Source organism: Drosophila eugracilis, unplaced genomic scaffold (genome assembly GCF_018153835.1).
Source record: "Drosophila eugracilis isolate 14026-0451.02 unplaced genomic scaffold, ASM1815383v1 contig_2088, whole genome shotgun sequence".
Classification (NCBI taxonomy): domain Eukaryota; kingdom Metazoa; phylum Arthropoda; class Insecta; order Diptera; family Drosophilidae; genus Drosophila; species Drosophila eugracilis.
Genome location: NW_024572964.1, coordinates 1,815,875 through 1,838,359, shown reverse-complemented (window position 1 = coordinate 1,838,359; position 22,485 = coordinate 1,815,875). Strand labels below are relative to the sequence as shown.

General features: G+C 48.8%; 6 protein-coding genes across 7 annotated transcripts; 3 read left to right on the top strand and 3 right to left on the bottom strand.

Annotated features, from left to right (window-relative positions):
* Positions 1-13: 13 nt before the first annotated feature.
* LOC108113707 (39S ribosomal protein L46, mitochondrial) lies at positions 14-853 on the bottom strand. The gene has a single exon (XM_017224389.2). The coding sequence runs from the start codon at positions 841-843 to the stop codon at positions 67-69; it is 777 nt and encodes a 258-aa protein (XP_017079878.1). The 5' UTR covers positions 844-853; the 3' UTR covers positions 14-66.
* An 83-nt stretch (positions 854-936) lies between these two features.
* LOC108113715 (U6 snRNA-associated Sm-like protein LSm8) lies at positions 937-1,355 on the top strand. Its single transcript, XM_017224400.2, has one exon. It carries the CDS (start codon positions 1,038-1,040, stop codon positions 1,323-1,325), a length of 288 nt encoding a protein of 95 aa, XP_017079889.1. The 5' UTR covers positions 937-1,037; the 3' UTR covers positions 1,326-1,355.
* LOC108113697 (DNA polymerase delta subunit 2) lies at positions 1,347-2,738 on the bottom strand. Its single transcript, XM_017224377.2, has one exon. It carries the CDS (start codon positions 2,680-2,682, stop codon positions 1,387-1,389), a length of 1,296 nt encoding a protein of 431 aa, XP_017079866.1. The 5' UTR covers positions 2,683-2,738; the 3' UTR covers positions 1,347-1,386.
* A 260-nt stretch (positions 2,739-2,998) lies between these two features.
* Positions 2,999-6,299, top strand: LOC108113852 (ankyrin-1). Of its 2 annotated transcripts, XM_017224565.2 has the most exons (5): positions 3,007-3,029; positions 3,084-4,134; positions 4,193-4,525; positions 4,577-4,680; positions 4,737-6,299. In XM_017224565.2, the coding sequence occupies exons 2-5, from the start codon at positions 3,324-3,326 to the stop codon at positions 5,502-5,504; spliced, it is 2,016 nt and encodes a 671-aa protein (XP_017080054.1). In that variant the 5' UTR covers positions 3,007-3,029; positions 3,084-3,323; the 3' UTR covers positions 5,505-6,299. The 2 variants fall into 2 exon arrangements, with proteins under 2 accessions (XP_017080063.1, XP_017080054.1); XM_017224574.1 differs by having other exon boundaries at positions 2,999-4,134.
* Positions 6,300-6,373: 74 nt separating this feature from the next.
* LOC108113841 (dynein heavy chain 12, axonemal) lies at positions 6,374-19,084 on the top strand. The gene is made up of 10 exons (XM_017224555.1): positions 6,374-7,648; positions 7,769-8,655; positions 8,711-8,891; positions 8,952-11,621; positions 11,681-11,995; positions 12,054-12,296; positions 12,356-13,444; positions 13,504-17,281; positions 17,350-17,669; positions 17,731-19,084. The coding sequence occupies exons 1-10, from the start codon at positions 6,467-6,469 to the stop codon at positions 18,958-18,960; spliced, it is 11,895 nt and encodes a 3,964-aa protein (XP_017080044.1). The 5' UTR covers positions 6,374-6,466; the 3' UTR covers positions 18,961-19,084.
* Positions 19,085-19,257: 173 nt separating this feature from the next.
* Positions 19,258-22,423, bottom strand: LOC108114135 (DDB1- and CUL4-associated factor 8). The gene is made up of 6 exons (XM_017224917.2): positions 22,060-22,423; positions 21,359-21,986; positions 20,299-21,132; positions 20,097-20,239; positions 19,800-20,040; positions 19,258-19,718 (listed from the first exon to the last, which is right to left on the bottom strand). Exons 1-6 carry the CDS (start codon positions 22,170-22,172, stop codon positions 19,404-19,406), a joined length of 2,274 nt encoding a protein of 757 aa, XP_017080406.1. The 5' UTR covers positions 22,173-22,423; the 3' UTR covers positions 19,258-19,403.
* Between the last annotated feature and the right edge of the window lie 62 nt (positions 22,424-22,485).

Below are 22,485 nucleotides of genomic sequence, written 5' to 3'. Positions count from 1 at the left end.
TCATCTTTTCAGGTAATATTTTATTTATTTATTCGTTAGATATCAAAACAGATTTAAAAATTACGATTACAACAAAAACTTGCTAATGCTTTCCGCATAAGCTGCATTTGTCAGCTTTCCATTGAGCTCGTCCTTGGGCAGCCACTCGAACTTGGCTACCTTTTCCGCCACCTGCCCAGAGCGTAGGGATGCTCTGTAGAAGAACACCTTGGCTCCGACGCTCTCTGTCCGCTGGTTGCTGGGATACTTGTACTTGTGGTAGCCTACTGGGGCGTTACCATAAAAAAGAACCTGCAGGTCTTGGCCGCACTTCTCGCGGAGCACTCGTTCCGCTGTCTGCCGCATGGACTCGCCCTCTTCCCTCTTGCCTTGGGGCAGGACAAGGTGCTCTTGCTGGCCGAGTTTCTGCTGGATCAATAGGTAGAGCGTTTCCTCCAGACAGCGGTCAGTAGAACTGGTTCTGTTGGCCTTGTCATCGGGCGTGGTGCGGGAGCCCAGCTGAAATTTTTTTAGTTCCTCTACGTAAGCATCCTTAAGATCCTGAGCCGTCTGCTTGGAGCCGCTGTCCTCCAGATCGACCTGAACTTTGCCCTGCTTGATCAGATCCGCCTGGACGATTTCTCGCTCGTGCTTTAGCTCGTGATCGGACTTAAGGCTGCCCTCGTACTCCACTCGCCACAGCATGTCCTGAAACTGTTTCTCTAGAGGACTTAGCGACTTGGAGACCACAGGAAGGCGTTCAACGAGTACTCCGGCGAACAGATCCCACCTTTCAGCGACTGCAGTAGATGATTGGCTTCGGCTCAGCTGCCGGGCACCCACTTGCACAAAACGACGCAACATGTTTAATTCTTTAATTTAATTTTTACGGAAAATAAAAGAACGAACACCGCAGCGATTACATGAGCACAAAAACCGGAGCGGAACAGCTGTGCTACGGGCGTGTTATCGTTATCGGAAAGCGCGTCGCAAGCGTTTTTACAATTTGTATTTATTATTTGCCGCTGGACACAATACTTTGGAAAGACTGCTGAAAAATGTCCGGTTTGGAGTCGTATATCAACCACACAGTGTCCATCCTCACAGCGGACGGACGGAACTTCATCGGGACCCTTAAGGGGTTCGACCAGACCATTAACATCATCATCGACGAATGTCATGAGCGCGTCTTCTCCACGACGTCGGGCATCGAGCAAATTGTCCTGGGACTGCACATCATCCGTGGGGACAACATCGCCGTGATCGGACTGATAGACGAGACCATCGACTCCCGCTTGGATCTGGCCAACATCAGGGGCGAGCCGTTGGGCCCGGTGGTGCACTAGGATAGCAAATAAAACCAGTGATTCTCAAGACTTAACAGTGTAATTTTATTAATGGAATATCTCATTCCGTATCTACGCTGAAGTTGACCTGACGGCAGTCCAACGTGTCTAGATCAACTACGGCCACGCTCTGCGTCCGGCTGAAGCTGGGTACGCACACCAGGCGTGTCCGTTTACCCTGGGAGCCCTCGTGCAGCTCCGTCCCAAAGGACTCGCAGTTGCCGGCAAAGTACACGTGCGGACAGTCGCGCAAAATGAACGGGTCGCTGTCGATGTACGGGTAGCAGGCCAGAGTGTCCGGTGCAGTAGGGGCAATGTGACCCCAGGTGAGGGTGCATCGCAGGGCCTCTAGGGAGGAGTCCAGGGAAGTGCTGCGAAGCAGATCTGACACGTTCTGGCCTGAGGTGCCCACCACCAACGCATCGTCTAGTCGGCAATTGTAGGGATTGGTCACCGACTGGAAGGAGGTTAGTTGAGCGGCCTGCGGGAACATGCATTTATGGAACGGCTGCTGAGGCAGCATGAAGTTGGCTGGGTCGTATGCTCCAGGCATTATGTCTACGGGCAGACTGCGTGCCCACGAGGCAAACCACTGGTCCAGTTGGGTTACGGCCTGGACAGTATCGTTGGCATTTGCTTGGGTCCGAGCCACCTGGAGTGTGGGAACATGGGCTACGGCAGTGGCCCTCACAGAGTTTCCAGCCACTATAAGACGCACTATGGATCCAGCTTCCTTTCCGTTGCCTAGACTACCAGCTAGCCAGTACTGAAAGAGATTCAGGGGCTCCACGAAGTTGTGGGCTTGCAGTTGATCCAATCCCGAGACGAGAACCAATAGGCGACTCTGTTTAACAGTAGCCAATGGCTTTTGCGGTCCACTTTCGTAGAAGAGAATTTCCTCCACGTTAAAGAATCCCTCGCTGTCTGTACCTCCAAGGGCGGCACACACAACTCCGGTGGCTATAAGCTGGCCTTTCACTTCGCCCTGGAGTCGCACACGCTGTAGTTCGTCTTCTAATACAATCTTGTCCTCCGGATCCGAGTAATTCTGTCGTGGAGGCTGAGGCGCCAATTGGTTTTCCTCGGATATGTCTCGCAGAATGCTGGGCTTGTGTGCCTGATGCTTGAATATGGTGCCTATCAGAATGCAGTGTACGTCCTGTTCACCCCTCAGCTCGCATAGCTTCTTGATGGGCTCCTTGTTGCCCCACTTCTTTTGGGCCAGCGGCGTCAAAAGGCGCGTCATCTCGGCCAGGCGGTGGGCGTACAGGTGACAGAACTGCTTTTGGTAGTCATGTCCCTTCAGCAGGAAGATGCTGCTCAGATTTTCGTACTTGGTTTCCAGGCGGTTGGTCATGTTTATTCCTATAAACTCAGTAATCTATCAAGACGCTTGCTTACTTTGGGCGCCAATTCGCTACAGTGAAGCGTTACTATGGCAAACTGCATTAAGATATTTCACAACTTAAAATTTTATTTAATAGATTACTTTTGGTAAAAAAAAAATACGTTGTTGGTAGATATTATTTTATAATAGAAATATTTTGTATACAATTAATATTTAAAATTTAGTATGTAACTGCTTATTAGTATTCACTGTTTGGTACTACCTATCGATATTTGATGTTCCCACACACCCTGTTACAGCTGTTATACATATCGAAAAAAAGAAGAAGACGCAAAGCTGCGGAGCTGGGCGAAAAGGTTTAAGTGAATTGGAAATAACACATTTCATATGTTTGAATGCAATGTATTTAGTCTGTAAACGCACCACAGGGATGTGTGACTCTGTGACAAACACCACCGGAGCAGCCTCTCGCCTCCCAGCCGTCATCCAGTGCTGATCTGGGCGGAGGTTTTAGGGCTCTTATTGATTTTTACGCATTCGGGACTGATACGCATTTTACTGTTGCCGATCCTCCCCGGAAACTGCGTCGCAGGAGAAACTAGCATGCCAGTATAGAGTTAGGCGGACGCTGAGGATAAAAGCCAGAAGCCATGGGAGGCTCTGTGAGCCAGGTGTTCCGCTCTGGATCCGCACTTCTCTCGCATCGCGACGGCAAGCTTTCTAAAGCCACGGAGGAGACCATCCAGACGCTGTTTGACATCCTGCGCGCCAACCCGAAGGTATCGCTGCAAACGCTAGAAAGCCTGCTTATTCAAATACCTAAGAACGAGAACATTCTGGCTATGCATGATGACTACGGCTATAACATCCTGCAGCGCAGCGTTGGCCTCAACCACATCGATCTCACTAAGTGGCTGCTGCACCGCCACCGGCCGGATGTAAACCGCTCACCGTGCTCCCTGCCGCTGCATATTGCTACCCTGCGTGGTTATGAAGAGTGCGTGGAACTGCTACTGCGACACGGCGCACGAATCGACGTGGACACCAGGATGTGTTTTCCCGGCGCGCATACCCGTAACTGCGAGGAGAGCGGCAAGTGGCATAATAATGTCGACGACGTAAGCGAGCGGCTAAACACTAAGCTGCAAAACGCCCTCTACTATGCCATCGACGGAGATCAGTATAATGTGCTCAGCCTGCTCACTCAGAAGATGGAAGAGCCATGGATTCCTTTCCGGGTAAAGAAGCCACTGTTGCACTTAGCCTGCGAACGAGGTGCCTGGAATTGCGTCCAGCAGCTAGTAGTCACACGTTCGGAGGAAATTAATCTCATCATGGACGAGTATTACCCGATTCATCATGCTGTTCTCCACGACGGTCGGTTCCTCGAGCTACTCATCCACCAAGGCGCCATTACAACTGTTAGGACTTGCACTCAACAAATGACCCTGCTGCACGTTGGTGAGTGCTTAAACAAATATATTTTTAGACAGATATCTAAAATATTTCACACTTTCAGTTATATTTGCCGCTCGGAAGTCGGCTGACGACACGCTGGCCACTCTTCGCATCCTGCTTGAACGCGGCTGTAAAGAGCTAATCAATGCCCCTGACTCACTGGGAAACACACCGTTGCACGCCTTAATTGTGCGTTATGCTCTCGAAGAAGCTCGGTATGGCTATGACAAGTGGAGCAAATGGGACGTCCTGCACTTAGTACGGTTCCTGCTGCAAAACGGTGCCAAGCAGTCGATTAACCAGGCCGGTAACAGTGCCATGGCTTGTGTGTTTCGACATCTACGAGACTGGGAGGTCTGCTACGAGCTCCTTAACATGCTTATCAAGGAGAATGGTAAGTGAATGAGTGATATATTAATCACTTTTACTACCATTAATTTCTTAGGTGATCCCAACATCGTGGGAAGAGATGGATCTGTGCCCATTATGGTACTGCTAGTGCCATTAATTAATAAGGATCACTTGCATCATTTCACTCACTCCATGAAGGTCTGCAGCTTAATACAATAAATTGTATCCCTACTACACATACTCCCTTTTTCTAGGTCTGCTATCTGAACTGCATACGCATGCTGCTGCAGCACGGAGCCAATCCTAATTGCTCCTATCGCGCCAACCTCAAGCCGCTCCACGTGCTTGTGTTCACGGTGAGCGAAAATTTTACGCTTAACTGCGATGCTCAAAAGCGCACAAACTTCGACTTCATCAAGAACATCCTTCTGATGCTGCTGCAGCACGGGCTGGACTGCAATAAGACATATCAGCACATTCTTCAAGCGGTGATGGATATGGTGCATAATGTGCGCACATGCCACGACATGGAGTGCGTCTACGAGCTGACTTTGACGCTAATTCAGTACGGGGCCGATCCCAATATTGTCCTTAGCGGAAAGACGACGCCTGGTACCGCCATATTCTCCAACGAGCTAGCTACTTTTCGCAGTTCGTTCCGCACAAACTCGTGCTACCTTCTCTTTTACTACATTATTTTGATAACGAAGAAGGAGTTTATCCTAAACGATCCGCACGCGACATATACGCGCGTTATACACCTCTTCTACCTGACCATGCAGCATGAGCCGCTTTTCAATTGCCTCAAGGCGTTGCACAACTTTTACGTTGCTCAGGTGCCCAGCAAAAAAACGGAGCAATTGATAGCCCTGATCTCATCGCTCTATCGTCGTCCACGCAGTCTGAAGCAGCTGTCCCGCTGGGCCATTTATGAAGCGATGAACCGTAAGCTGGCCCAGAACATCAACCGTCTGAACCTGCCTGGCCCGCTTAAAGACTACGTGCTGCAGTTTGAAAGGTAGCGAGTAGAGCGGCCCAAGGACCAATGAATCCCAACCGCAGCGAACTAGAGTCAATCACTAATGTTGCCCCTAGGCTATGTACTGTTTATTATGCATATTCGCCTACCCCAGTAGGTATGTAGTCACGCAATAATTACGAACTATCAGGCCTGTTCTGGTTTACCTTATCACAGCTTAAATATCAGTTCATTAGATTGCTGGTTTTCTGTCGGTATAAAAATTAAAAGATTTTTACCATTTTTGTTGTAACATCTTATTAGATCGCTAAATTCCTTGATTTAGGATCAAAAGATACAAGTTCGAACCGGAACAGGTCCGTATATGATATGGAAACGCTTAAACGTACCTATACACAACAGTAAACATACAAGAGAAGCCAATTTAAATATTGTCAAATCAAACACGTGCAATTTCTTTGATACGAATCTATTGATACTATTGTGAGGGAGGAACGCTCATCTATGTTTTGTAATTCTATACGTACAATTTTGTGAACTGTAATGCGCTTTACACTATACAAGCACGTCCCGCCCTTGCACCTTCCGCCCTTCATCTTTCCTAAAACCTCTCATGCTGGATAAGTTATAGGACATAAACTTAAGGCTGTTTTTTGACGAACATTTCGGGTGTTTTAGAGTTTTGTATATTCGAACGCAATCGGAAGAGAGAGTCGTATTGTAATTATTATTGTAATTATTATTATTGTTGCTAAACCGTTGTTAATCTCTGTATCTATAATGTCATTTTCAATCGAATTGATAACGCTATCGATCAATAAATAAACATGAACTTTCACACCAGTGGGTAGTCGTCTTCCAAGGTCATCGAACCTGCAATACCGGAAAACCTTCCCCGTAAACAAACAAAACAAACACAACAAGTCGCCTTAGCAACAATACCTATCGGAGAATTGAAAAAGGTAGTCTTTGCTAGTTCAAATCGTAACCAAAGAAGGCTCCAACATGTACTCCAAGAAGCTGGAGCGGATGCACCGTCCGCCTGCGGACATCACTAAGTACGATAATGAGCCCTACATGAAGAACCCGTTGCTAAAGTTCCGCATCAGCGAGGTGCACGAACGCCGACACTATCAGTTCCTCAAGCAAAAGGCAGCAGATGTCAAAGTGCGGGTGGCGCGCCAGCAGTGGCAGCCAGAGCCAGACATGCGCCTTCTGCCCCAGTCTCATTACGAGGACAACCTGCGGCGCGAGGTCAGAAAGATTGTGGTGCCGCCGATGCTACGTCGCACGGAGGCTAAGATCCTAAGCTTCGCCTCGGAGCGGTTGAAGAACAAGTACCCTGAACTGGTGCAGGCCTACATGAAAGACGTTCACGAGGAGTTCAACCGCCTGATGAAGGTCTACAGCATGAAAAATATCCTGCGGCATCCAGAATTCTCCGACGAGGATCCATCCCAATTTGAACTTCCGCATCCAGACACCAGCTTCAGGCGGCCGGGTCGCACCCAGAACTACAGCAACTTCCTGGAGAACCGGCGTCGCATAGCCCAAAAGCTTCTGATCCTACAGCTTCCTCTAAGAGCCATCCTCAACATATCCGTCGGAGAACTGCCAAACCTCGCGTGTATTTTTAACTACGTATTGGCCACAGGGGCCATGCAGCAACAGCTGGGATTAGGTGGACGTGAGGCGCTGTCATATAAGTTTTACCGGAAGTATATCCAGAACCAATTGGACAAGGTAAATACTTTTCTAAGGTGGACCTGGTACCCCAAGGTGGTGCTGGTGCTGCGTAAGCTAATGCGCAAGCGGGTGATGCCGATGAGTACGTGGAAGAGGGCCTGGAACGCATTGGAGGGTCTGATGAACCGCGAGATGACCAATATGAAGATCCGCACCTTTGAAGAGATGTATCGGATGTGTGGTCATCCGCGCACGATGCCCATGCTGCGCTTGTCTTTGGAGTGGGCTGAGTTCTCCAGTGATCTTGACACACGACCTAATATTTGGGGCATCCTGCGCACCTTCGCCGAGATCGCAACTGAGATCTCTATGGTTGGCTACCGGATGGAGCCACTGCAGCCGCAGGTGCAGACCCTCACCTCGATGGCCATGTACGCGAAGGTTAACGATTATCTGAAGATCGAGATGAATGAAAACTTCCTGAAGGATGTGATCGAGAAAGTAGGTATAACCTCGAAGTATAACCCGTAAAATGATTTTAAAAAAAAGAAATTTTGCCACTTCTTTTTTACATTTAAACTATTTATTAAACATCTAGTTTTATATGTATATTCTCCATAGGTTCAGAACATAATCCTTCATACGTATCAAGAGGTGATACAGTACATTGATAACTTTCGGAACAAGTACTATGCGCTGTACTCCTGGCAGGAGCGAGATGCCCTCAACCAGTTCCTGTCGGAGCCGCATGAGTTTGAGGAGTACTTCGCCCGGATCGACATGTATTACGGATTCATTCAAATGCTGCGAAGCGAGCCCGGAACCGAATACTTTGTGATGGCCGTAATCCACAACGAGCCGGCTGTAAATGGGCTCCGAAGCCTGGCCGAGAATCTGATCGACGAGATCACCACGATAATCATTCGGGAGCACATTAAGGCAGAGGTGGAAATTTGTGATGAGTTTGAGAAGATCAAATATCGGGCGCTGGAGATTCCGAAATCCACTGAGGAGCTTCTGGAGAGTGCTGAATACATGATTCACGTAAAAAAGGACAAGATCGCCGAGTTGACTGACCGGATACAGTACTGCCTGCAAGTGGGTACCAATATCGTTGAGCTGACTGAGATGTCGAAATACCACTTCGACCTAACCATTAAGACTATAAATTGGATTAAGGACATAAATGACATCTGCGACTATAATGCCTCGCAGCAGGAACAGTTTAAGTTCACTTTCGAGGAGCACCTGCAGGAGGTCATTAAGAAGCTAAACACGGACATAGATGACCTGCTACCCAAGTTGGCCGTCATCGACGACATGAGTCGGCCAGACAAGTTCCGCGACAGTTACATAATCTTGCAAAACTTTATTGACCAGCTGAAGACTTTTGACGACTACGTGGCTTGGATCAATAAGGAGGAGAAGCTCTTTAAGATCGCAATAACTGAGTACCCCAAACTGGAGATTATAAAAACTTTTGTTTACCCTTTTGCTGAGCTTATGAAGTAAGTTCTTTATCCTTAAGGAATCACTAAATTATAACTAATAAAATGTCTACAGATGCTGTATTGAATGGCAGCGTTACTTGAGCGTATGGAACGATGGACCTTTTGAGTATCTGGAACCACAGTTCGTGGAACGAACTACAGATGATTACCTGAAGGAGTTCCAAAAAAATCAAAAGTACTACAGGGTCAAGATCAAACAGGACCTCATCGATAATCCCGTGTGCAAATTCAAGGTAAAATTATCTGGTAAACAATTTTTTTGATAGCATACATAAATATGTATATCGTTGCAGGGTCAAACCGAAGATCCGGATCCAGCCAAGCACCCCGTTCCCCTTCGATTGTGCACCTCAATGATCCAATCGATCAAGGACTTTACAACTGGCGTTTTCATAGTTAACACTATGTGTAATCCGGCTCTGCGCAAGCGCCACTGGAAGGAAATGTCAGAGATTGCAGGTTGGGACGTTACACCCGACGCGGGTACCACTCTGCGCAAGATCCTGAACTCTGGCCTGGACCCAGTTCTTGACCAGTTTGAGATCATCAGCATAGGAGCCAATAAGGAGTTACAGCTTTGGAACGCTCTGCAGGCCATGATTAAGGAATGGGAGACTCGCGTGTTTCCCTACGGTCCCTACAAGGAGACGGGTGTAATGATCCTCAGTAGTTTAGATGATATTCAGGCCCTACTGGACGACCATATTCTCAAGACCCTTGTCATGCGAGGCTCAGCGTTCATGAAACCCTGCGAGGAGGAGGTGCGAGCTTGGTACGAAAAGATTATGCGGGTGAATGAAACACTGGACCAGTGGGGAAAGGTGCAAGCCAACTATTTGTACTTGCTGCCTATTTTCTCATCGAAGGATATTGTGGCCCAGATGCCCGAGGAGGGTCGCCTCTTTGTCATCGTGGAGCAGACCTACACCAGAAACATGGGTTTGGTTCTCCGCCAGCCATTGGTAATGGAAACTGCGCCAGTTTCGGGTCTGCTGGAGTCTCTGCAGAAGGCAAATGAACTGCTAGAGGATATAGCCACTGGCGTGAGTAATTACCTAGAGAAAAAGCGCCTGTATTTCCCGCGCTTCTTTTTCCTGGCCAATGACGAGATGCTTGAGATCTTATCCGAGACAAAGGATCCGCTGCGCGTGCTCCCTCATCTGAGCAAGTGCTTCGAGGGCATCAATAGCTTGGAGTTCGATGCGGCCAAGAATGTGCTGGCCATGATCAGTAGTGACAAGGAATCAATTGAGTTTATAGATCAGGTGTCTACAGCGGCGGCCGGAGGAAGTGTGGAGAAATGGCTGATAGGTGTCGAAGACGAGATGCTCAAGGCAGTGAGGTACCAAAACGAGCTCTCCTTCGCCCACTACCCGAAAGTGAAGCGAAACGAGTGGGTTTTAGAGTGGCCCCAGATGACGGTGCTGGCCATCTCGCAGGTGTATTGGGCATCCCGTGTCCACGGTTGCCTGCGTCGCACCTTCGGAGGCAATATGGCCGTTATGATGAACTTCTTTCAGGATCTGTCAAAGGAGCTGAATGACATTGTGACGTTGGTACGTTCGCCAAAGATCAGTAACATCAATCGGATTACCATAAAGTCGTTAATTGTGATCGATGTGCATGCCAAAGATGTTTCAGAGGATCTTATCAAAAACAAGGTGAGCAGCGAGTTTGACTTCCAGTGGCTGGCCCAGATGCGTTATTATTGGGAGGACGACAACACCTGGGTAAGAATCATCAACGCTACTGTACCTTTTGCCAACGAGTATCTGGGAAATTCGGATCGGCTCGTAATCACCCCTCTGACCGATCGTTGCTATCGCACCCTGGTAGGAGCATATCAGCTACATTTAAACGGGGCTCCTGAGGGTCCTGCTGGAACGGGAAAGACTGAAACGACCAAGGATTTGGCCAAGGCTCTGGCCGTACAGTGCAAGGTGTTTAATTGTTCTGATGGATTGGACTACAAGGCGATGGGCAAATTCTTTAAGGGATTGGCCTCCTGCGGTGCCTGGGCGTGCTTTGATGAGTTCAATCGAATTGAGCTGGAAGTGCTCTCCGTGGTGGCACAACAGATTCTGCTGATCATTCAAGCAGTTCGTGCCAATGCAACAAAGTTCATGTTTGAAGGTACAGAGTTGACCCTGAACCCCGCCTGCTACGTTTGCATCACTATGAATCCCGGCTATGCCGGTAGATCCGAGCTTCCGGATAACTTAAAAGTGCTTTTCCGTTCCGTGGCCATGATGGTGCCGGATTACGCCATGATCGGAGAAATCTCCCTGTACTCCTACGGATTCGTGGATGCGCGCAAGCTTGCCGTAAAGATTGTTACAACCTACCGACTCTGTTCGGAGCAGTTGTCCAGCCAGAATCATTATGATTACGGCATGCGAGCCGTGAAGACGGTGCTCTCTGCCTGCGGTAACATTAAGAAGCAGTATCCAGACGAGGTGGAGGACATTCTGTTGTTGCGCAGTTTAATTGATGTGAATCTTCCGAAGTTTCTGTCCTTCGATGTTCCCCTATTTGAGGGCATAATCTCGGATATTTTTCCGGGAATTAAATTGCCCCACATAGACTACTCCCTGGTGGAATCGGAATTCAAACGCGTTTGTTTGGAGGAGGTTTTAGAGCCCGCTCCCAGCTTTCTACTCAAGGTCATTCAAACGTACGAAATGATTATCGTAAGACACGGATTTATGCTGGTGGGTGAACCGCTGGCGGGAAAGTCCAAAACGCTCCAGGTTCTTGCCAAGGTGCTCTCCGCCCTAAAGATCAAGGCTCCACAGAAAAGCAATTACTTTCAACATGTTCAAATGGGTATTATGAACCCCAAATCTATAACCATGAACCAGCTGTACGGCTCCTTTGATCCAATCTCATACGAATGGACAGATGGCTTGGTGGCCAAGATCTTCCGTGACTTTGCTATGACGCCCACCCCGGATAGAAAGTGGGTGAGTCTTTTAAACATTCTGTTAATCAGGCCCCGATTAATATTAATGTACTTCTTTAGGTCATCTTTGACGGGCCGGTGGATGCAGTTTGGATTGAGAACATGAATACGGTGCTGGACGACAACAAGAAACTGTGCCTGACCAGCGGCGAGGTGATCACTATGAGCAATGAGATGTCAATGGTGTTTGAGGTGATGGATCTGTCTCAAGCCTCGCCAGCCACAGTCTCCCGTTGTGGCATGATCTACATGGAACCATCGACGCTCGGGTGGCGGGCCTTCGCAAAAACCTGGCTAAAGAAGGCCGATCCGCGATGGGCGGACGAAGAGGGCGTGGCATATGTGATGGCTTTGCTTCAGTGGCTTCTGACGCCCGTGAGTTGCTTTACTTTGGCAAATTAGCATGTCACTTAGACACGTCCTACAATTCCAGTGCCAGACTTTCATTCGGAGATTCTGCAGCCAGTTCATCAAGCCCGGGGAGTTCAACTGTATGCTAACAGCCTTCGACCTTTTCGATATGCAGATCGCGGAGGCGATCGAGGAGAATCCGGAGGACTACCAGAAGTACATTCAGACCTACTTCCAAGCCGCCATGCTCTTTGCTCTGGTTTGGGGAGTGGGTGGGGTGTTGGACACCGCTTCTCGGGAGAAGTTTGATGCCTTTCTGAAAAATGTATGTATACTTATAAAGCGAATCCAAACTAATTAAATATATTAAATACTTTATTGCAGCTATGGGACAGTGATCCTCCGCCTCCGGAACCTTTGGGCAAGATGGAAATTACTCCGCCCACCGAGGGTCTGCTGGTAGACTACGTGTTCATGTACAAGCAACGTGGAAACTGGCGGTACTGGCCGGATCTTGCCAAGCGCATGGATGTAGAGGAAACTAAGACTGGAGTGATAGTGCCTACTGTGGATACGGCCCGCTACATTCACCTGCTGAAGATGCATGTGGAACACAAGAAAAGAATGTTGTTGGTAGGACCGACTGGCACTGGGAAGACGGTATACATACAAAACTATCTGATGAACAAGCTGGACAAGGAGGTCTTCGAAACGGGATTCATCACCTTTACGGTCATGATCTCGGCCAACCAGTGCCAGGAGCTGCTCATATCCAAGCTGCAGAAGTGGAAGCGAGGCATCTACGGTCCGCCGAAGGGTATGCAGAGTGTACTTTTTGTGGATGACATGAACATGCCGGTGAAGGAGGTTTACGGCGCACAACCACCCCTGGAGCTACTACGCCAGTTCTTCGATTACGGCCATGTCTATGATTTAAAGGATAGCTCGAAAGTCTATATCCACAACGTTCTAATCATGGCTGCATGTGGTCTTCCTGGCGGCAGTCGTCAGGATGTCTATGCCCGCTTCTTGAACCACTTCAACGTGTATTCCATAAACACCTTCAGTGATGACAGTATGTACCGCATATTCCTGAACGTTGCGTTGAATGGCTTCCGCCGTGCTGGCCACGGACAAGATGTGTTCGTCGTAACCAACCAGATAGTTAGTGCTACACAGAGCATTTACAAGAGCGTCCAGTCGGAGATCAGGGCCACGCCTGCCAAATCACACTACATATTCAACCTGCGAGACATCTCCCGTGTTGTGACGGGGTGCACCCTGGTGCGAAAGGAGTCGGTGACGGACAAAAAGATCTTCGTCCGCGTATGGTACCACGAGGCCATGCGAGTTTTTTACGATCGCTTGGTGGACGATATAGATCGCAAGTGGATGTTCGAGAAGCTGAACGAGTGCCTCAAGGCTAATTTCAAGGACAAAGTGGAGACCATCTTTGAGAAATACTGCGTACAGGTAAATGCGATCAAATCAGGTATTTCTGAACATGAATAACCAGAAGTGTTGAATTTCAGGAAAAAGACGAGCAGGTTTTCACCATGGAGGCTGCTGGTAACATCTTGTTCGGCGTTTACTTCGACGAGGACAACGTTCCGGATGAGAGGAGATACGAGGAGGTGCCCAGCATGGAGGTTTTCCTGAACCTGGCCACGAGTAGCCTCGAAGACTACAACTCTACCCGCAGGAACAAGATGGACATTACTCTGTTCACCTTTGCTCTTCAGCATTTAAATCGAATTTGCCGCATCATCTCCATTCAAGGAGCCAGTGCTCTAATGATCGGACTGGGCGGTTCTGGACGCCAGTCCTTGACCAAGCTTGCCACCAATATGGTGCAAACGTCGTTTTTTCAGCCAGAGATCACGAAGAACTACGGGGCAAATGACTGGCATGACGACATTAAGGCAATTTTAAAGGAGGCGGGCGGAATGAACAAGCACACAACCTTCCTGATCACCGAGAACCAGATCAAGATGGAACTCTTCTTGCAGGACATTGACTGCTTGTTAAACCAGGGAGAGGTTCCAAACATCTTTCCGATCGATGAGAAACAGGAAGTCCTTGAGATGGTGCGACTAGCTGCTCAAGGAGGCAATCGCAACATTGACGTCTCGGCGCTGCAAGTCTTTTCATTCTTTGTGGATCGTTGCAAGCAGAAGCTGCACATGATCCTAAGTTTTTCGCCCATTGGAGACGCCCTCAGAACAAGAGTGCGCCTGTATCCTTCACTGGTTAACTGTTGCACTATCGATTGGTACGACAGTTGGCCGGAAGAGGCTCTACAGATGATTGCCAAAATGTCATTGGTGGACGTTAATGTTCCAAACGAGGACATTAAGGTGGCTATCATGGACACCTGCCAGTATTTCCACACGACGGCTGCGCGGTCCACACGCTCCTTCTGCCAAATGACTGGACGCCACATCTACCAGACAAACGCGTCCTTCATCGAGCTCATTCGGTCCTTCCAGACTCTAATTTACCGCAAGCAAAGTGAAACAATGTTAGCCAAGATGCGCTACATTGGTGGCCTAGACACACTGGCTCAGGCAGCGGCCGCCATTTCGATTATGCAGCGGGATCTGAATGCCCTGCAGCCCAAGTTAGTCGCCCTGGCGGAAGCATCCCGCAAGATGATGTTGGAGATAAACAAGGAAACTTTAGCAGCAAGCGCCGCCGCCGAGCAAGTGAAGCGAGACGAGGAGGTGGCATCCGTGCAGGCCGAGGCAGCTCAGGTCCTAAAGCAGGATTGTGAACGGGATTTGGCCAAGGCCATTCCTGTTCTTGAGGATGCCTTAGCTGCTTTGAATACTCTAAAGCCGGCGGACATTACACTGGTTAAGTCTATGAAGAATCCGCCTCCCGTTATAAAGCTGGTGATGGCCGCAGTGTGTGTGATCAAAGGCATTCCGCCGGAGCGCATTCCGGATCCAGCCTCTGGAAAAATGGTTCAAGACTACTGGGGACCAAGTAAGCGGCTTCTAGGAGAGATGAACTTCCTGCCGGCTCTTAAGGAGTTTGATAAGGATAATATTCCACCAGATATCATTAAACGTATCCGTAAAGAGTTTATTCCCAACAAGGACTTTGATCCTAAAGTGGTGGCCAAGGCCTCGAGTGCGGCCAAGGGTCTGTGCCAATGGATCATAGCAATGGACATGTACGACGAGGTCGCTAAGGTGGTAGCGCCTAAAAAGGCCAAACTGGCCGGTGCGGAGAAGGAGTATGCCGACACCATGGAGTTCCTTGCCCAGAAACGAGCCTTGGCTCTGGCCTTGGAAGAAAAGGTGGCACAGCTGAATATCGAACTGGACAAAGCTAACGCGGAGATGCAAAAGACGGAGGATCATGCCGAGAGCTGCCGTAACAAGCTGCTTCGGGCGGAGGCACTGATCGGCGGACTGGGTGGTGAAAAATCACGCTGGAACAAGGCGGCAGAGGATCTACAGGAGTTGTACGACCATCTTCCTGGCGATGTGCTCATCTCCTGCGGGATCATCGCGTATCTTTCAGCCGTGAATCTGCAGTACCGCTCGGAATGCGTTAAGGATTGGTTCAAAAAGGTCACGGACCTAAAAATTCCTTGTTCAACCCATTACTCTATCACCGATGTGCTGGGCCTGGAGGTCACTATTCAGAATTGGCAACTGGACGGACTACCCAATGATGAGTTTTCTAGCGAGAATGCCATTATATCGGCGAATTCCAGCCGGTACAGCTTGTTCATTGATCCCCAGGCGCAGGCCAACAATTGGCTAAAAAACATGGAGCGGAAGAACCGCCTGAACTGCGTGAAGTTCAATCAGAGCAACTACATGAAGGTAATAGCAGAGGCGCTCGAGTACGGAACACCGGTGATAATAGAGAACGTCCAGGAGGAGCTGGAAGTGCCTCTTGATCCTATCTTGATGCGCCAGACCTTCGTGCAGGGCGGAATAAAGTTCATCAGCTTAGGCGAATCAGTAGTGCCGGCTAATCCAAACTTCCGCCTGTACATGACGTGCAATCTGCGTAATCCGCATTTTTTGCCGGAGACCTTTAACAAGGTGACCGTCATCAACTTTGCCCTTACCCAGAATGCCTTGATGGATCAGCTACTCAGCATTGTAGTGGCTAAGGAACGGCCTGACCTGCAGGAACTGCGCATCACGCTCACGACGGAGGCAGCGGCCAATAAGGGAGCTCTCCGGGATGCGGAGAACATGATCTTAAAGACGCTTAGCGCTGGTGGCGACATCTTGGAAAATGAGGCAGCGATCCAGATCTTGGCGGATTCCAAAGGACTTTCCAAGGACATCGTGGAAAAGCAGGAGGCGGCCAAGGAGACTGTGGCGAAGATCGAGGCCTTCCGCCTTAACTACAAGCCCGTAGCAGTGCACTCTTCCATATTGTACTATTCCATCACCGATCTGCCCAATATCGATCCCATGTACCAGTTCTCACTTAATTGGTACATCAATCTGTACATGTATTCTATTGAGACGGCCAACAAGTCCAAGGATCTGCCCCGTCGAATCAAGTTCCTGGTAGATGGCTTCACAAAGAATTTGTACAACAATGTGTGCCGCTCCATTTTCGAAAAGGACAAGCTGCTCTACTCCTTCATTCTTACTGCCCGCATCCTGCTGGGCACGGGTCAAGTGGAGATGCGCCATCTCGCGCACCTAGTCACAAATGCCAAAGAGTCCACGAACATACCTCCGAACCCGGATCCCAGCTGGATAACAGAGACTGTGTGGCTTAATTTTCTTCGACTTGAGGAGCTTAAAGAGCTGCGGGGCATAGTTGACCACTTCAAGAGTCATTTAGAAGCCTGGCAGGCGATCTACGACCACTTTTCGCCGGAAAAGCAACTTCTGCCGCCACCTTGGCACGATAAAACCACCGCCTTCGAGAAGATTATTGTGTTGAAGGCCTTGCGTCCCGACTCCGTTTTTCTGGCAGTGCGCATATTCATTGCCGAATGCATTGGTGACCAGTATGTGACCCCACCGGAGTTTGACATTTCCAAGTCGTATGCGGACTCAACGGCCCTCACGCCTCTGGTATTTATCTTGTCGCCCGGAGCGGATCCTCTTGGCTCGCTGCTGGCGTTCGCCGAGAAGATGGGTCAAGAGGAGACCTTCCAGAGCATTTCACTGGGTCAGGGCCAGGGTCCAATCGCAACTGCGCTTATCAAAAACGCCCAGGAGATGGGCTACTGGGTGTGTCTGCAGAATTGTCATTTGGCAGCTTCCTGGATGCCGTACCTAGAATTCTTGTGGGAGAACATGGATACCTTCAACACCACACGTGAGTAGAGTATCCTCTAACGTATTTCCGAATCTAAAATGATATTAATCCGAACCATTCCATTTCAGCCAATTTCCGAATCTGGCTAACTGCTTATCCCACGCCCCAGTTCCCAGTCACCATCCTCCAGAATGGGGTCAAAATGACCAATGAACCACCTACCGGGCTTAAGGAGAACCTAATGCGTTCTTATAATTCAGAGCCCATAAACGACTACGAGTTCTACACGGGCTGTGCCAAACAGGACCGCGCCTTCACCCGACTGCTGTACGGAATTTGCTTCTTTCACGCTGTTGTCCAGGAGCGCCGGAAGTACGGCCCATTGGGATGGAATATTCCCTACGGATTCAACGAGTCCGATTTGCAGATTTCTGTTCTGCAACTTAGCGTAAGTGGGGACTATAAGGAATGTATCCAATAGCATATTTATTTATCCCCGCTTCCTTCAGATGCTGTTGAACCAGTATGAACATGTTCCCTACGATGCCATTTCGTATTTGACAAGTGAGTGTAATTACGGCGGTAGGGTTACGGACAACTGGGATCGACGGCTGATCGTGACGATTCTGGCGGACTTTTGCAATGCCCAGGCTGTGACAGATAACCGCTATAGGTTTGCTAGCGACGATCGTTACATCCTACCTCGCAAAACAGAGCATCGCGAGATCTTGCGGTATCTAGACGAAAACCTACCCTCGCTGGCTCCGCCCGAGGTCTACGGTCTGCATGCCAACTCGGGCATAACTCGTGACCTGCAGACGACCAAGACTTTGCTCGACTCAATGATCCAGTTACTGGGCAGCGAGGCTGCAGGATCCACCGGTGGCGGAGCTAGCGTAGAGCAGGTAATCTTGGAAACAATCAAGCAGATCGAACGCGAGATGCCGCCTGACATGGACATCGAAGGAGCAGCAGAGAAGTACCCAGTGGACTACAACGAGTCCATGAACACAGTGGTGGTGCAGGAGATGGAGCGCTTTCTGAAATTGCAGAAAGAGATCCGTGGCTCGTGTCGAGACCTGGCCATGGGAATTAAGGGCATTTTAGTTATGACGCCTGACCTGGAGAACGTGATGACAGCTATGAAGTTTAACCGCATTCCGACCAAGTGGATGTCCAAGTCTTACCCGTGCCTAAAGCCACTCGGCTCCTACGTCCAGGATCTGTACAAGCGTCTTAACTGGCTGCACGACTGGCATCACCATGGCAAACCGGCCACCTTTTGGCTTTCCGGGTTCTTTTTCACACAGGCCTTCCTAACGGGCGCCATGCAAAATTTCGCACGGAAATACAAGATCCCTATTGACACCCTTACTTTTGACTACGACGTTCTAAAGGTCGAGACAAAGGCGTCGCCCCCCGACGACGGAGTGTACTGCAACGGTCTGTTCCTGGAGGGTGCCCGCTGGGAGTGGCGCGAGAACACTCTGGTAGAGCAATTCCCCAAAGTGCTCATCTATGCCATGCCCGTGATCTACTTCCGGCCTATAGGCATCGTCGATGTTGTCGAGGGTTCACGCTATCGCTGTCCACTTTACAAGACTGGAGAGCGCAGGGGCACGCTGTCCACGACGGGCCACTCCACAAACTACGTGGTACCGCTACTGCTGAATACCCATGTCAAGGCCTCGCATTGGGTCAAGCGGAGCGTTGCCCTCATCTGTCAGACCAATGACTAATCCTTCCTGCGATCCATCCTATTGTTATATATACATATGTATTTCAACCATATACCACTTTATTTGTAATTGCTTTACTTTATTAACTTATTGGTAAATATGTAACAAAAACGAATCAAAAAGTTTATGTTTGAAATACACTTTTGGTTAAGTGAAATGTTTCAAAAATCAATGACTTTCTCAGTATTATATTCAATAAATATATTTAATGTCAATTTTTCTAAAATGTATCTTTTAAAAATACGCCTTTATTAAGTATTATCCACTTCATTTTTCATTAAAAAAAACAGTAAGATCTTCTCATTGAGCATTTATTAACTCCAGTTTAAAAATAGATCATGCCCACTTATGTGTTACGGTTACAAATTCACAGCTTCAGAAACGCTTTTTAACATTAAACGATGGCTGAGGATGGCTTTCGAAGCTCATCCACAGCTGCAGGCTCACTGCGTACGGCAGTGCAGCGTGTCTAGCGCAGCAGCGGCGGCTGCTCCCTCGCCATTGATGTCGTCGGAACTGTTACTGCTACGCCGCTGGGGAGTCGGATTGGAGGGACTGGAGTCTTCGCTTGAGCTAGAGCTATGCTGTTCGCGCGGCCAATTAATGCGCGGCAATCGGCCGCTTCGGAGCCCGGAGTCGCCCAGGAACCCTCGGATAAAGTACTGGAAGTTATAATGGTCGAAGTCAGCACTTTCCGCAATGTTGCGCTTAAAATTGCGATGCAGCGTGTGTTTTAATAAGTCCTCGTCGGGTACGATCTACGGAAATAAAAAAAACCGGTAAAGCACACTTATTTATTGTCTTATAAATATTTGAAATAGCTTAGATATAGCAAGTACCTTAGTAGGGCCATTTGGCGTCCAGATCTTTACATCGTTGTCCAGGCCAGAGGTGGCCAGCACTGGCATCCACGGATGTGGCTCAAGGCAGTTAACAACGCCAGCGTGGTCGCCCTTCATTAGGTTTATTATCGCCTCAGTGTTTTTATCCCAAAAGAATATATTTCCGCAGTCGCTACCGCTGATAATATACTCGGATCGGGGACCGAAAAAGTTGACTCCCTTGATGGTGCGGCTATTGCTGAAAGAAGTAACATAGTAAGTAGCGTCATATGGGGGTTTGCTAAATGAACTTACATGTGGCCCTCGTAAGAGTGCAAGTAGTCGCCGTCCTTGTTGTTGCGACTGTCGAATAGATAAATGCCGGCATCGTTGTACGAGGCCAGAATCTCGCTGCCGCTGTAGTTGTAGACGGCGCAGGTTATTTGCGTGATTTTGGTCTGGACACGAGAAGAAAACAGAGATTAGACTGCCTGGCCAAGGCATGACGCATGCTCACATCCTTTATATTGCTCGGGGTCATCTCCAAGAGGGGTTTCGTTAGCTTGCGCTTATCATAGACCCGCAATTTGTCGTCGGCTCCGCTGATGCAAAATTCCGGCGCATACGGATGATGGGCGATGCTGAATAGACGAACTCGGCTTCGCTCTTTTTCATCTTGGTAGACGCAGCGCAGCAGTGTAGTGGCCGCGCTGCTTATTCGCAAATCAAAATGTTTTACCGCCGCATCTTCGCCGGCGCTCATCACCTCGTGTCGACTGTGGGGCACCACGACTATCTTATGCACGGAATCACTATGAGTGTATAGGCGCACTGGCTTGTTGATGCTTCCGGAGGGGGGTATGACGGACCGGCGTACCTGGCCATCACGGCTGCTAGACACTATGTCTAAGCAGCCTGCGCTGTCAATAAACTTGGTCTGGAAGATGTTCATACTGTGACCAGAGCGAAAACGATGCAGCGGCTTTTCGTTTGCCCAATCCCAGACGACGATGTGGAGATCATCAGAACCGGAGCAAATCATGTCACCCGCCCGGTTAAAGTTAAGACAGTTGACGCAACCTTCGTGTTGGTTCAATGAACTAAGCCGGGTCATCTGCTCCACTACTTGACGGGAAGCGTAAAATCCTTGACCAAAACTTTGGGCTGAAGTGTGGCCGCCACGCCAACCAATCCGATTGATTATGTTGTGCTCCCGATGCAACAGCTCTTGGTCGCAGTTCCACTTGTACTTGGGTTTGCACTTGCACAACACTTCATTTACAGCGCAAGTAATTTTCTCACGGTCGTCGGAATTGAAATGCTCGTCAGCCTCTACTTCGCCCTGGAATGACTTTAGAAAACATTTTTATACTAATAGTCTACTTATGACAAAGTAACATTAAAATCAGAATACTTTAAATGCCCATAAATTGGATTGCCATTATAAGAAATCGCGAGAACTGCTAGTGAACGTAAAGTATCTACTAAAAAATTGTATTGAAATGTTTCTATCGGTACGTATTACATGTCCCAAATTAATTCAACTTAGCTGGCATATTACAAATATTTGTCCTTACCTCAGTAGATGAAGAATCACTAGAAAGTGAATAGTTAACTATTTCATCGTTGGAAGAACTGTCTTCTCCGGACTCGTCTGTAGGCTGATCCACTGTTGCGGCCACAGGGTCATCACTATCCACTTCCGCAGCTTCGGTGTCCTCCCTTACATCGACCACATCGGAATCGTTGGATTCCGAATCAACCATCGTGCCAATCAGCTCTACGTTGAGGCGACGATAAGAGCGTGTGGCTGGGATGTTTCGCTGGTTGAACCTGGGCGAAGTTACTGCAGAGGGAACGTCACCTGGTGGCGGAGACATAGGCGGGTCATCGTCACTGTCGACGGTATTGGAGAACTTTGGCTTATTGGAAGCCAGCACGGCACTGGCGGCTTGTGGTGATAAATGACACTCGAGTTTGGAGGTCCCCGGCTGTTCTTCAACGGACTGCTCCTCCACCTGTTTCTCCTTCTCCGAACTCATATTCTTAGTCGGATCCTCCTCAGACTTCTCTATCTCTTTTTCCGGCTGCTCTGTTTCCCCTTGCAGCGAATATTCCTTACCCAACATGTCATTATTATTGTTGTTGGTTGTGACTGTGGTGCAGTCGATTACAGGCTGGATTTTAATGTCAGTCTTCTCCTCGCTGCGGTCCACCGAAAAAAATCAATTAGTTATCCAAGCCGCAGAACTTACTTAACCATAGACACCAAGCTTACCCAACCTGCGCCGCGTCTTCAAGTTGCCCGTCGTCCAGGGAATCAGTGTTCCGCTTCTGGCGTTTACAAGCGGAAGCCGCTCCGCTGGGCACGGGATCCTCCTCTACGTCCATCGTTGATGAGGTCGTTCCTAATTCTCTATGTTGCCTTCTTTGCGTGCCAACCCACTGAACTTTTCTTATTTCCCCGTGTACGCAGTTGTTTACGTCCGAATTCAGTGGTGGAACTGGCTTCGCGCAGTAAAAAACGATTAGCCGATAGACCGATATTTTTTGGCGCGGCTTGCTGGTACTATTCAAAGTATAAGATTTGAGTATAAAATATGTTTGATTTTCTGGAGTTCGTTTACTTTAATGCGAGGAGGTTACTAACTGTTTGTATATTTTCGTTTAAATTTCATTTTTGACACCTATCATTCAAATAAAA

Excerpts from the sequence above, each read along its gene's own strand:
- LOC108113707 (XM_017224389.2), bottom strand. The coding sequence starts at position 843 with ATGTTGCGTCGTTTTGTGCAAGTGGGTGCCCGGCAGCTGAGCCGAAGC.
- LOC108113715 (XM_017224400.2), top strand. The coding sequence starts at position 1,038 with ATGTCCGGTTTGGAGTCGTATATCAACCACACAGTGTCCATCCTCACA.
- LOC108113697 (XM_017224377.2), bottom strand. The coding sequence starts at position 2,682 with ATGACCAACCGCCTGGAAACCAAGTACGAAAATCTGAGCAGCATCTTC.
- LOC108113852 (XM_017224574.1), top strand. The coding sequence starts at position 3,324 with ATGGGAGGCTCTGTGAGCCAGGTGTTCCGCTCTGGATCCGCACTTCTC. Across the intron at positions 4,526-4,576 it reads CATGCTTATCAAGGAGAATG|GTGATCCCAACATCGTGGGA; the intron begins GTAAGTGAATGA and ends TTAATTTCTTAG. Across the intron at positions 4,681-4,736 it reads ATTTCACTCACTCCATGAAG|GTCTGCTATCTGAACTGCAT; the intron begins GTCTGCAGCTTA and ends CCCTTTTTCTAG.
- LOC108113841 (XM_017224555.1), top strand. The coding sequence starts at position 6,467 with ATGTACTCCAAGAAGCTGGAGCGGATGCACCGTCCGCCTGCGGACATC. Across the intron at positions 13,445-13,503 it reads TTGAGAAATACTGCGTACAG|GAAAAAGACGAGCAGGTTTT; the intron begins GTAAATGCGATC and ends GTTGAATTTCAG. Across the intron at positions 17,282-17,349 it reads GGATACCTTCAACACCACAC|CCAATTTCCGAATCTGGCTA; the intron begins GTGAGTAGAGTA and ends ATTCCATTTCAG.
- LOC108114135 (XM_017224917.2), bottom strand. The coding sequence starts at position 22,172 with ATGGACGTAGAGGAGGATCCCGTGCCCAGCGGAGCGGCTTCCGCTTGT. Across the intron at positions 20,240-20,298 it reads CCCCGAGCAATATAAAGGAT|ACCAAAATCACGCAAATAAC; the intron begins GTGAGCATGCGT and ends TCTCGTGTCCAG. Across the intron at positions 19,719-19,799 it reads CGCCAAATGGCCCTACTAAG|ATCGTACCCGACGAGGACTT; the intron begins GTACTTGCTATA and ends TTATTTCCGTAG.